This window comes from Botrytis sinoallii (genome assembly GCF_014898435.1).
Source record: "Botrytis sinoallii strain Bc 23 chromosome Unknown BSIN_007, whole genome shotgun sequence".
Lineage (NCBI taxonomy): Eukaryota > Fungi > Ascomycota > Leotiomycetes > Helotiales > Sclerotiniaceae > Botrytis > Botrytis sinoallii.
Window position 1 is genome coordinate 1,751,802 of NW_024066034.1, and position 13,717 is coordinate 1,765,518.

Sequence of the window (13,717 nt, forward strand, 5' to 3'; positions counted from 1 at the left end):
GCTTTTCTCCTCGATACCTCGCAGTGTGAAGCTGTCAGTCAGATTTCTGATACTAATTAGTTTATCTAATAAATAAAGCTATGATACAACTAACAAGATATGGCTAGGTAAAGCTATCTTTAAAATATGCTCAAACGCCAGTACTGATACGTGAATCAATATAAAAGTATAAAAAAGCAATTGCACAACCCAATCCCATCAAAAAGAACCTCGTTATACGCATCCCACATAACTTCTACCTAAACATCATCAGCAAACCTTACACCCCCTTTTCCCTTTCCCTTCCCCCTTCCTTGTGCCTCTCCATCTGCATCTGCATCTCCACCCTCACTTCCCCTCTGCCCTCTACCCCCCTCTCTCTCACTCAAACTCACACTTCCCTCTCTTACCCTCCCACCACCCTCAAAACTCCCCGTTCCATCCATTCCCATCCTCAAATTTGCACCCATGCTTCCACTCTCTCCCTCTCCCTTCCAAGCAGACTCTACAGCGCGACTTCTAATCCTCCACTGTCTCTTCTTTCCCCTCATCAATCCCCCTCCTATATACATTCTCCTTCCTCCACTCACGAAATTCTCAGTCTGTTCCTGTCCCTGCCCCTCCACACCCACATCCACATCCCCATCCCCACCTCCATCTCCATCTCCATTCAAATTCAAACGCATATTCCTCCCCAACGAAACCGGCGGTCCCCTCTCCTTCTCCCTCTCCCTCTCCGGCATAACCGGTACCCCGACCCCCAAGCCCCCCAATCCCGGTCCTATCAATCCGCCCACCATCGCCATCGGAGTCGGGATTCTTTCTCTCCTCTTCAGACCGCCTCTCTCCTCTCTTCCCTCATAACCCATCCCCTCTCTCGCCGGCGCACTAGCTCTTCTTTTTTCCTGCGCGAAATTCTTCAAGATGCCTTTTCTTTCTCCCGGTCTGGGGGTTCCAATTGCAACTGCATCTCTGTTTAGCGACGGATATCTAATCAGACTATTCGTGCCATATTCACTTCCTCCATCTCCCTCCCTCACAATGATAATTGTATCCTGTGAACCAGTACCCGCACCATCTAATTCAAGACTAACACTGTTGCCTCCTGGTTCACTTTTCGAGTGAATTCTTCGGTCTCTCTGAGGAAATTGAGCATCTGCGACTAATTGTGCTGCGGTAGGAATTGTTATATCATCTATCGTCCCACTCTGAACAGAATTGGGCATATCTGTGCAAGAATCCATAATTCCATCTGTAAAACCATCAAACCTGACTGTTCCCGACTCTTTAACATCTGTATTACTACTATTCATCTCACTCGTAGCAAAATCCGTCGTAGCAGTAGCATAACCGGCAATCTCTATTTCACGCACCATCCAATCAGCTAGAGCTCAAGATACGACGATTCCAGGAAACAGAGAAAACAGATATCAAGGGAAGAAGAACATACCATCTTCATCACCAGCAGCAACAACAGTACTAACACCATGTTTCTTCAATTTCTTTTCCGCCTTTCTTCTGATACTGTCTTCCTTCTTTCTCAATGATTCTGCTTTCCGCTCTTCCTTGTCTCTTTTTCTCTGTTCCTTGGCTGCCTCTTTAGTTTGTACTTTGACTGGTGTTACTGACTGGACAGAAGAGGGTTCGAGAATGGGAGTTGGGGGTGTGACATTAACTGGCTCGCTGATAGTTCTTGAAGAAGAACCTGATTTTCTTCTTTCTTTTGCTAGTTGTTTCTTCTGTGCTTTGATAATGTCTTTGGGGGAAGAGAAACTGGGACTGGTATAGATGGGCGAATCTTTCGAAACGAGTAATGGAGTGAGCTCAGAGGCAGTGGTGATATTTACAGGCGCTTCTGCGGCAGAAGCTCTAGGTTTTCTTTCCTCAACTGGCTCATTCGTCGAATGTTTTGGAAGTTGAACAAACATTGCACCTCTGGGTAATCCTTTGGGCAGTCCTTTTGGCAAACCTTTGTCCAGTTTCTCCACCTTATCCTGTACATATCCCTCGATCTTACCATTATCAAACTTACCATTATCTGCCTTACATCCGTTATCGGCCTTCTCGTGCTTCAAATCAGCACTCGTTAGAACTGACTGAGAAGAGAGCATCGAGTGTGTAGAAGAAGGAGTTCGACAAGGATGTTCCTCTCCCCACGGATTCGGGTGATCAAGCACATTCTTTGCATGAATCGGGACGGGCAAATTGCCAGTAGAAAAGAGAGATCTTGGCTGGCTCAAGATTGGTGGGCGAGGTGGACTCTCGGGTGGATGGGCTTTACATGTTTGTTCAATTGATTGGGCTGTAAAGAATTTGCGCTGAGGACTGGAAGAACGAGAGGCGGTAACAGGAGGATTAGCATTAGTACAACGAATAGTGGCAGTGGCTGGTTGAGGGGTGGTAGCAGGCCGATGAACAGGAGTTGGTCGAGGAATTCCCCCAAGAGGCTGCTGCTTAATTTGAACCTCCGAGTTACTTGCGGGGAACTTGGGTTTACTAAGATTAGTAATTTTGAGTTTCGAAGAATCTGTCTTTGAGAGTAGGCTCGCATGATTGAGCTCGTCTGCTTTGCGTTTCGATTCCTGAGTATGTTAGATAAAGCGACCCCAAAATCCTGCCTGTTCGATATGCATTACATAAGTATTTTTGTTAGATGTGCATAGAGTTCACAAAGGTGCAATGTCCATACTACCACACTGTGGTTGGTATCAAGGTTTACCACGGTGATGTATAGTAGCATTGGATATATATTAAATAAATGTTTTAGTGCAAATTCAAACGCCACCTAAGCAAACTCGCTATTTTCCCATGACCTCCCGTATGCGATTCTATATATTCAAAACTTTTGAGGTTTAGCTTGATCCATCACTTACATCTTTTGATTTGCCGCTGGAGCTTGTGCCATTGCCAGTCCCCTTTCCATCGTCCTGTGAGTGGTTGTGATCTTTAACCCCTTTTGTTGCTTTCGCAAGGGTGACCGTCTTGTTCTCGGTAGTGAGATCATTCACGAGAGTTGTATCCTTTTTTGCAGGGCTCTTTGATCTGGACTTTGATCTCGATTTCCTGTCAGAAGGTTTGACGAAGATTTGCTTTGCCCATAGGTCTGCATATCGCCCCTTAGAGTGAAACAACTTATCATGAGATCCTTGTTCGACTATTTGACCATCCATGACAACAACAATATGGTCGGCATTCATCACAGTTGATAACCGATGACTAAAAACAGTTAGCACGAAGTAAATATGCTTTACGTATAGAACAAAACTCACGCAACAATAAAGGTTGTCCGACCCTTGCACAATGCGTTGAATCCTTCCTGAATTTTTTGTTCCGTCTCTGTGTCAACAGCGCTGGTAGCTTCATCGAGTAGTATGATTTTTGGTTGTTTTAAAATGGCACGAGCAATCGCAACACGTTGTTTCTCTCCACCAGAAAGTTTTACGCCACGATCACCAACTTTAGAATTGTAGCCATCCGCAAATTTCATAATCTTGTCATGAACAGCGGCAGCTTTACAAGCCTCATATACTTCCTCGTCTGTTGCGTCCAAACGAGCATATCGAATGTTATTCATGACGGTATCATTGAAAAGAGTAGGATCCTGTGGAACAACACCAACATGGCTGCGCAGACTATGATTCTGTGTCAACAAGGGTACTCAGTATTCGAATCATCTTCTTACCTGTGCATTGTGATGTCTCGAATATCTTGACCATCAATCTTGATACTTCCTGATTTAACGTCGTAGAAACGATCCATCAATTTTAACATTGTTGATTTACCTCCGCCAGTCTCACCAACAAAAGCAATCGTCTTTCCACCCGGAGCAAAGAAACTAACATTCTTCAAGATCGGCTTTCGCTCATCATAGGAAAAACATACGTCGCTGAACTCAATCTCGCATTTACTAATCTCTAAGTCTTTGGCATTCGGTGCTTCTTTAATCGAGGGCTCTGTCTTGAGTAGTTCAAGAAGGCGCTCGGCATCTATCAAAGAACTAGAGATAGTTCTATATGCGGAAGCAAGGAATGATAGTGGTTCTGAGTTAGGGTTAGTATCCTTGCACATACTCAGGACCTCGACAAAGTCATACCTTGTATCTGACCCCAGAACATAAGCAAGGTAGTGAAATTTCCAACGGTTTGACCCTCATAGACTACCGAATAAGCACCAAGACAGAGTACACCTGTCAGTCCAAAGCACATAATCAGGCTCTTTGCCATGGAGGCAATGTACCAGAACCATTCATAGGCCCATTTGGAGTCAATGTGTTCTTTGATGACTACAACAAGTTAGTCAAGTAACCAATCAATCTTGAAAGTCGTGTACGCGGGTAAATTTACCTCCAGAGTAGCGTTCGTTCTCGTAGGGTACCATATTAAAAAGCTAGTACTTCGTTAGTGTCTGTATATAATGATAGCCATATAGATACTGACGTTAGCAGTCGTCCAACCATCCAGTGACTCTTGTCCCGTTGTCCATTCCTTTCTGGCAAATGTTATGTAGTCCCGGCGTTGATTTGTTCTCATGGAGATCAGTTTTACAGTAGCGTACATGTAAGATACAAATGTGACAACCAATACAAGGAACATATAAGGTCCAAAGGCACCGAAATAAATGAACGCGATGACTAAATCGATGATCATCGGGACTACCTGAAAGCAGATCATCTCCATCAAATCTGCCACTGATCTACCTCCGTGCACTACCTGAAAGAGATCCGAGGATGATTTGCTATCGTGGAAATCGGAAGACAAGTTCATTATATGGCTATGCGCGGCTAAACTGAGTGTTTTGTATGCGTACTGTTCCAAGGGATTCCAGAGCCATGTTCTTATTACTGTAAGACACGAACCACCATTTATGTACCTTAGGAGCGAGTATAGAAGTACAGGTGTCCAAATATTATGGCTATGATCTAGATAAATAAGTTAGAGAAAGTCATACGAGCTGGGTTTCCAATAGTCCAGACTGCAGTTCGATAATGGCAGGGTGTTGATTTGAAGTCAATTGCAATATTCGAATTGTCGAATATGTTAAATTCCTTCAAAAATCGAAAGCTCAAATCTAGTCTGCTAGTCTGGACTATTGGAATCTCCGTTGATGGCCACTAGAGGATCACTTACCGCCCCCAGTATAATTGATTAGGCTTTGGACCATTATACCAAACTGAATTGGAACGAGAAGATTCAAAGCATTGCTTGCCAGTAAAGTGATTGCAACAAGAACAGCCCTTAACTGGAGCATTTTGTGATGTACTGGCCAAACAAAGGGAATGAACATCTAGAAATTGATGATTAGTCTATATGTTCGAATCATAGTCGAACGCTGGGCTCTCACAGAAAATCCTTTGAGGTAAGTCCACCAGTTGCCGTCTTCCTTAAGTCTTTTTGCGATAGCCTCTTTTGATTTGCGCTGATCTTTCAAATAAGAGTCTTCCGAAGCTACACTCGCTGTATCCGACTCATCTTCTGCATCTTCATTATCTTGAGTTGTCGGCTCACCCGTTGTACCATATCCATTACCATTCAGAGTGGAGCTTTCGGAGCTGGATGGATCCGATGGCTTCTTTAATAGTGATTGACGTTCTGTATCAATGGTTTCGGGAGCTTTATCTGAGTCGCGAATATATAAGTAGATAATAGGTAATGCGATGAGATTGAAGATTCTTATAGCTTGTATAGAAATGAGTATGTAATCGAAGGCCGAGTTGGGCGGCGGAGAAAACACATTTGGTAAGATGATTAGGCAGAGTTCTACACAAAGACCTATGCACCAAGTTCCATAGTATGGATACCACGTAGGAGATTTTGTGTCTCCGAGTGCAATTATTTGAACCAGAAAGACCAAAGTCGATGAGATGAGGTAAACCTAGATTGTCAGTAAGCAAAATGAATCTGATCAAGATAATGACATGGAAAATCAGAAAAGAGTGAAACCACACGATGTACAAAATGAATCGTACGCTCAAGTCAAATGTCTCCCAAATACCTATATACTTCAGAGCACTTTTCAATCTTCAGTGTGAATCAAAAACCAAATGATCATACAGACTATGATGATCATCAATATCCCAATTGATGCTTGACAATCAATTACTTCTTCAGACATAATCTCGGTATGCCAATTTTGAGGGTTTGGTTTCCCGCATTGCAGGTTGATGCTCCCTAATGAAAGAAATTTTCCACTCACAACTCGGTCTTGTCCTGGATTCCAGTTTTCCACTGATGACTTGATAATTGCGACAATTATCTCGACAGCCTATCATCACAAACATGTTAGAAGGACAATATTATGCACCATAGTATGATTGACATACATATGTTCCAGTCAGACTTCCAATGAAGCATAATATCAACCCACGACGAACATATTGATCCTGGACTTGAGATTTCTCTGCTTGCATGTAGCATACAGTAATACCAAGGGCGATGAAAAAATAGAAAAAGACGAGAGTCGGATAAGCATATCGTAGGATCTTCAGGGCAAACCAAAGCTACGAGGAGATTAGCTGAGCTTCATCAATATTTTTCAAGCTATGTTTTCCGCTGGATTTGATGAGCCGCACTACTCCAAGAATGTCTGAACATCTGGACGTAGCCAGTCTTCTTCCATGTCGCGGGGGGTAGTCAACTGCCGGACTTACGTTTGGTGAAGCAGCGGGAGTCAACATTGTCTCCATGAAGCTTGATGGATCTGAATCCATCAAGTAACGCGAAGTACGAAGCGAAATCTATCGAGATAATGACGAATCAGTTGTTGAAGATGTGGTTTGCATGCGGGTGAGAACAAAAAATGTACCAATTGCGACATTATACAATGAGAGATTCTAGGACAAGTTGGGCATATTTAGAAAGTGATGAGTGAAATATGTTTGTGGAAGGAACGATGTGGTTCTGCTAGATATATATGATAAGATGTAGCGCGCGCGAGGCTCTCCTCCTTTGTGAGTATTCTGAGAACCCAGGAAGGAATTAACCTTTCTTCGATCCAACCATGCTTGAATCATTGAAAACGTAAATATTGAAACAAGCAATGATGCGACGATTATCAAACATAAAGTACTTTCATTGAACGCTGTTGAAGAAAGGAGTGTTTTGTGGTGTCTTAAGTTATTATATGTAGTAGGTAGTCTACCACAATTTTTGCAATATAATTAACCTTGACATCCATTGACCAGATCCCCTGTCATCGCCGTGTATTTATAAATACCCAGTAGTTGTCTTACGACTCCAGATATTGATTCTGCATCATAATGTTTGGTATGGAATGTGAGCAAAAGACTTCTTACTCACGTATTGCTTATAATCCACTAGTTCATGGAAACTTGGGGCTCGAGGTACCAATAGCAGAGGAAGTTTTGAGTCAAGCGCAGGGAAAGGAGGCGAATATGCAAATATAAATATTTCTTACTCACCTGTATTAGTAAGCGTCAATTGGTGCTTACTACCTGACTAGATACAACTAACACTCCGATTATTCCTGTCAGCTGGATCAAATCAAGAGGAGATCGCTCGGGAGTGTCGATTCTCGGCCTCCAAGCCTTCCCACGCGATTCGGTGAGCTGTATGGGGTTGCAATTGATTCGCGGTACGTACTGTGTATGTATTTGGCAGTTGCGTCTTGGTCAACACCCCCGTTATATGATACAATTGGACAATTGGAGAGAGAATATGGACCAGATGTGAGGTTGCGGTGCATATTAAGTATTAATTCACGAGCAGACGCACGTTCGAAGAAAGATTTCCATTCAACGATAAGGGCGAAACCAATCTACTTCGGGTCTGGGATATTGAACTTGTCGGATCCTAGACCATTCCCTTGGAAGGATGTTCTCCACGCCACGCCTATGTACTCCGGATATGGCATTCATGGGGTCCTATGAAAGCGGTGACAGCGGTAAATGAATATGAATAGATTGAAAATCACACTCTCTCCATCTGTCGTCTGCTCGCCGACAATATGTGTTTCTATATATGATGTACGGACACCTCTCTTTCCTTGTTGTGCCTAGCGCTGAGTAAAACATCTGAGCACATCCACCATCGAACGTGCATACCGAACACTATGGAATGCAACTCATACAAGCCTACGCCTTGGATTGTTCGTCAATACCTACTCATACATTTGGTCATTGTACCTGTTGATAGGGAGGTGGCAATGTAATGATTCTACTCCAAGCAAGTCTTAAGGTACGAATATGGTGATGGTTCGGATGGGGCATGCATCAAAGCTACGTGATAGATGGATATGGGTATAGGGGGGGATGCACATTGGGTAATGTATTCGTATATAAAGATTGGTGAGGGAGTACCTCGAGAGCAGGTAGGGGGGAATATCTAGATAGGTGGTTATCATTGAGGTTTGGACTGAGAAAAGGTATTCGGCCATTCGACGGTACTCGACACTTTGAATATGATAATACACCCGGGTCTATAATCATCTCTGTTGACTCCTTTCCCATTTCCATTTCCATCTGCAATGGTATGAGAAGATTGCAAAATTTCCAAGGGTTTGGAGTTCGTGTACGGTACTTCCATACAATACCGCATGTATGTAACCTTATCTATCCTTGCATTTCAGCGGCATGCCCGCAATTAACCAATAGCCGACACGTTTACCGTTGAGTTCAACCACCGTCTTTTATTTATCATCAAACTCCAATTCATCCACCACTCCAACTCGCATTCGTGGCTTTCGTCCAACAAGGAACCGGACTAATATCCTCTCTGAATCCAATCAATTAGTTCCTTTCGCGGATGCATACTTGACGAATAGTTATGATCCATCGATTGGAGTACGCAAATCACTCCTCAACCTGTTGAGGACACATTCGTAGTGTACGAACACCTTCGACTCTCTCCGATGACGACTATGCGATGATAATTATATACAAATGCAATGAAGAACGAGGGAAGCCAAGAAAGAGGATCAACGTCGTCATGATTACCTAGAATCTTCACTCCACTTCACGCGACTGCAGTCGTCGAACATTTGGAGCATACTAGAATTATTCAGGGGCGAGTAATATCTCCCAATGATCGGTACCAATATCTATAACCTTGCATACAGCCTGCGGAGGCACACAACCGAATGACTCGTTGGTGTTGCGGTTGCACATGCTGCTCGTTTCTCATGAACAACTATATCCACTGCTTTTGCAGGTCTCTTATCTTGATGATCTTCATCGAGCCCTCCTCCCGCCCAAATCAATTCTACCACAACTCAAAGTCCAATATGGGTTGAATGTTGCTGCTATATTAGTGGTACATATCCTCGGCAGTACATAAGGTGAAGTCAACTGGTCTTGCAATACGCGAAGTGACAATACTTACAATTTCGTACATTTTCGTTCTCGGTGAATGGTGTATTTCTTACAAGCACCAGCTCATTGACCCAGCCAACAGAACAGAAGCCAGACCATTGGGATAGCCACCAAGGCCCGCTTCGTGCATACGACCCGCTCGTTACTATTTTGATCTCTTGTATTCAGATAATAATCTCTGGCCAGGCAAATTGGTATTCTACAGATACTACCACATAATCTCAGCTGATTGCTCAGCATCCTAACCTGTGAAATGCCTTTCGTCGCTGCATGTCATCGAAAAGATCTAAGATCTGCACCAATTATCAATGATTTGCGGTACAAAATAGAGATCCCACACCCCACCCGGCAGTTTATGCGATTGGGTTAGTCCTCGGCAATGAGCAGTTTGATTTCGAGCAGACTTTCTCGATAATTGCCCTCACGTTAATGCAAAGCTGTGAGCCATCTGCGGGGAAGATGGCGTTTTTATCCCAGCAGTATCTGCATATTTATTCAGAAATGGCACTTGATCACATGAATATTTGCAAGTATTAAGTAAAAAACGCTGGATTGAATGGTGGATGAAGGATCACATCTCCGCCATTGGACGATTGATGCTTCTGAAGCCTAAACTATAGTATCTTCCCCGATGATAGACCCCGAAATCGCTTTCTCCTAGAAAAATTCGAATGAAGTCTCCTTGAGCCACGCTATTACCAGAAATCAATTTGGACATCCCAACCATTCATCATAGCCGACCGGTACAAATCCAGTCTACAAAATTACCACGCTATTCCATCAATCAGAGTCCTCCATTGCCTCCACTTCCACCAAACTCAAAATTGTATCCAAAAGGATACTTGGTCTCTTCCTGGGTGAAGTTCCATTCAGAATTCTGTGAAAGATTACCAAGACCCTGGGCATTCGAGGTGTTTTGATTTGCTCCGAATTCTGGGACATATGATCGAGAATTTGGAACAAACAATTGGTTATTATGACCGCGCGATTGTCCTTGGGGGTTGGCCATGTTCAAATTGAATAGCTGGTCCGTGATCTGACTCAAATTTGCAGGCGAGGATGGCCGACTGCGAGAGATGGTGTTAGGAGGGGCATTGAAACCAATACTTGTGCTTGGCATTGCAAACGAGCTAGTACTGCCACCATATCGAAGGGTAGGTGTGCTAGGTCTACTTCCAGCGTTTATTGCTTGGAACGACGTCATCTGACTGGGTGTGAAAGGTCTTGCCCGACCACCGGATGGGAATGTAGATTTGCTCTGGGTGGCACGTGGTGATGCAAATCTAGCAGAAGCATCCGTACCAGACATTGTACCTGAAGAAGTACCAGCCATGTTACCAGCCATTGCATTTTGCTGTGTTGGGCGACCGTAGTACGCGGTGACATATGATGGTGGTCCTTGCCTGGTTTCAGAAACGGCTGCTTGGGTTTGATATCTTGCGGGAATGTTGGCCATGCTGGTCAAACCCGATGCAGCTTCTTTGTCCTTTGTAAGCTGGTTCTTCGGGCCATTGGGATTCCAGTTTGAATTGGCAGTTGGGATGAAAATGTCATCATCTTCCTGATCAAAACCTCTGGCGTTGTTAAACTCCTTTCTTGTCTGGTTTGCGATATCATCGAGAATTGCCTGTTCTTGAGCGCTCAATTTTGGCATAATTGGCTTTTCATTTTTCGCAATTGCTTTCATCGCAGAAGCAATTGAAGTTTTCATGTCAACTGGCTCTCCTGGAAGAAAATCGCAGTGGTCAATATCTGATGACACAGGATAGGGGATATGGCCCAGCGGGAACTCCTTGTGTGTTTTCGGATCACCGCCAATTCGTTGCCAATATGTCCAAGAAGTTGGCTTTGCCTGATATCCACCGGGATTATGATTAATAGCGGGAGGCAAGCTATCCCAGTCTGGAATAGGAGCTTTCTTCCACTCAGTTGTAGTGGTATCAACAGTGACATTCTCGCCAGCACCTTTATATTCGCCTCCATGCAAAAGACCATCAGTATTAGAGCTTTGGAAATCGACGGGCTTGCCCTTGCCCTTGTAATTTGTCGTGGGTGGTCGAGGATCCGAAGCGTCGACAGCTTCATCGAAAGTTGCACTAAACTTGAAGGCAGATGCGATAGGGTTCAAGCCACTTGATACTCCACTTGTAGATGTCGTCTTTTCTAAGATACCGCCGCCTGGTGGCTTACCACCTGACCAACGTCTGACTCTTGGGTGTCTGGAGCCGCCAGCGTCAAAGATATGACCAATGTCACTAATGTTGTATGTGTCTCTGCATTTGACAGTATGAAGCCTCAAAACAGGAACATTTCCTGCCACGCCAAGTTGGATAGCTGTGCAGTATAGGTCCCAATAGTTGTTCATTGGACCGCCGCTGATACAATTCCAAGTCACCCATTGTGCGGATGGGTTTGGGACATTGAGCGAAGCATGAGAAGTCGCATCGGTTACAACGCCTTCAATAGCTGGTAGAAAGCTGTCCATATCACGTTGACCACAACGAACGTCGATACGCCGAATCAAATACTTGCCCTTGCCTCTGTGGATAGAGTTAGGGTCACGCTCGCGTCCGTCGATAAGGCCCTGCAATTTATTGATCAAATCCTTTAGGTCTAGATTGAGAGTCAATAAAATCGTGTGGTGACTTGTTTCGCCGCCTATTTCATCGTATGCGATCACGTCAATTTCGCGCTCCGAAAGTTCACATCCTGCTCGAATATTATCCTCGCAGTATGCATTTAATTCGCGACATGCTTCCTCGTAGGTGAGCGGGACGGTGGTGGACATGGCGTGCTTAGTCTGGCTCGACTGATGAGATTGGTACGAGGCCACGGAGGGTGCGAGGTAGGGGTTAAGGTCTTCGCTATTGTCCGTATTGTCTTCAGACATTGGAACTTCGGCGGAAGGACCAAAACCGTCGCTGGCGGTTTGGTGGAGCATCTGATGCAAAAATGGAGGAATTTCCTCTTCTTCGTAATTATTCATATTAGCTATTGGAAAGCAAGATTGTTTTTAAACAATCAAAAAATGTGGGTAGATAAGATTTTAATCAGATCGAGGAAAGAAATTATTTGAAAGAAGAGGCTGCGAGGCAGAGGGTAATTTAGGTAAACATAAACGCACTAGCGTGTTTTGTTGCCATGGTAGAAAGTGAATGTTTATTCTGCCAAGTGGTATGCGTCGAGCGGTGTCAAAAGTGAAGGGGGGACGATAGTGAAGTTTGGAATTTCTTACCAACAGTTTCGGGTATGGTAGGAGTTGGAGGACCAACTATTATTCTTGTCAGTACGGACAATCAAAAGCTCAACGAGAGGTAGGATACCTACATGAGGGTTGATCTTTAGAAAAGTCGGCGTCAGCAAGATGACCATTATGATGATGGAGATAAATGTACTTGCCATCGCCATTGATCAAGTCATCGGAGCGCACCGAACTAGCAAATCGAGATCTGGCTGATTGTCTAGGGTCAGCGCATGCAGTGGTAGTGAGGACATGATTCAAGTGGGACTTCTTACCGGTCGTGTAGCTTTCGTCGCTACTTGAGCTATCTGCCTTGCTGGCAACGCTCTCCTCATCTGTTCATAGAATATGAAGTTAGTATGTGGCTTTGAGGTGACAGGTTCAGTAGCTCGTGAGTTGACCTCCCCGAAATTTTGGTATTTCAATGAATGCAGACATCGAAACATCAGTTTCAGGGTGCGCGTTTCTAACACAGAGTACCCTTTTGCCGTAAACGAGCATGGAAGAGCAAGCAGGTAAGCTTCGAGGTTCTTGATCGTCGATCAACCTTTCAATCCCAAGGATCAATAAATCGATGGTCAGGAACCTCTTCACTTGATGAATTTCGCTCAACCAAGACTCGGTCTATGTGTAGGAACGATAGCTTGAGGATGGAACGGAATCGTATCTGTCAGGTAAGTCTTAAAGGTCTAAATTCATCAAAGCAATTGTTGTTTTGGACTTGAACCATTGCATGATAATAAAGAACCTTTGGACCTAATAGGATAGAAATAGAAATAAAATAATAGAACAGAATAGAAGATTTACATACCAGAGGACCCCATGTTGTTGAAAATATTGTGGATAATGTAGTGAACAAAGTTGTGAAAGAAAAAAAAGTAAAACAGAAGATGTAAAAGAGAGGAAGGGACTGAAGAAGAAAAATTTCAAGAGGTAAATAATATATGAGGAAGATCCGGACCCTTTTTCTGTCGCTTAGCTCGAAATGTCTGCCTGATTTTTTGGATGTCTTGTTTTTTGACTTCAAGGACGTTTGAGGTAAGGCTGGGGAGTGGGGATAATTGGTTAGAAGGTGGGACTTGTTTGAGAATATGTTTGTGTTGTTTTGGTTGCTTTGAGAGAAAAGAAAAGGATGGTTGTGGTTTTGTTTTTGTTGTGAGGTTGTGGAGAAT

General features: G+C 43.8%; 3 protein-coding genes across 3 annotated transcripts; all 3 read right to left on the reverse strand.

The window, feature by feature from the left end:
• Nucleotides 1-239: 239 nt before the first annotated feature.
• EAF02_004943 (uncharacterized protein) lies at nucleotides 240-6,685 on the reverse strand (the record flags this gene model as incomplete). Its single annotated transcript, XM_038900991.1, has 13 exons — nucleotides 240-1,339; nucleotides 1,430-2,561; nucleotides 2,853-3,195; nucleotides 3,249-3,611; nucleotides 3,662-4,019; nucleotides 4,073-4,261; nucleotides 4,323-4,365; nucleotides 4,416-4,897; nucleotides 5,106-5,262; nucleotides 5,320-5,850; nucleotides 6,172-6,240; nucleotides 6,299-6,475; nucleotides 6,626-6,685. The coding sequence occupies 13 exons, from the start codon at nucleotides 6,683-6,685 to the stop codon at nucleotides 240-242; spliced, it is 5,004 nt and encodes a 1,667-aa protein (XP_038759503.1).
• A 450-nt stretch (nucleotides 6,686-7,135) lies between these two features.
• EAF02_004944 (uncharacterized protein) lies at nucleotides 7,136-7,680 on the reverse strand (the record flags this gene model as incomplete). Its single annotated transcript, XM_038900992.1, has 2 exons — nucleotides 7,136-7,224; nucleotides 7,578-7,680. 2 exons carry the CDS (start codon nucleotides 7,678-7,680, stop codon nucleotides 7,136-7,138), a joined length of 192 nt encoding a protein of 63 aa, XP_038759504.1.
• A 2,408-nt stretch (nucleotides 7,681-10,088) lies between these two features.
• Nucleotides 10,089-13,369, reverse strand: EAF02_004945 (uncharacterized protein; the record flags this gene model as incomplete). Its single annotated transcript, XM_038900993.1, has 4 exons — nucleotides 10,089-12,295; nucleotides 12,540-12,575; nucleotides 12,632-12,880; nucleotides 13,357-13,369. The coding sequence occupies 4 exons, from the start codon at nucleotides 13,367-13,369 to the stop codon at nucleotides 10,089-10,091; spliced, it is 2,505 nt and encodes an 834-aa protein (XP_038759505.1).
• Nucleotides 13,370-13,717: the final 348 nt, after the last annotated feature.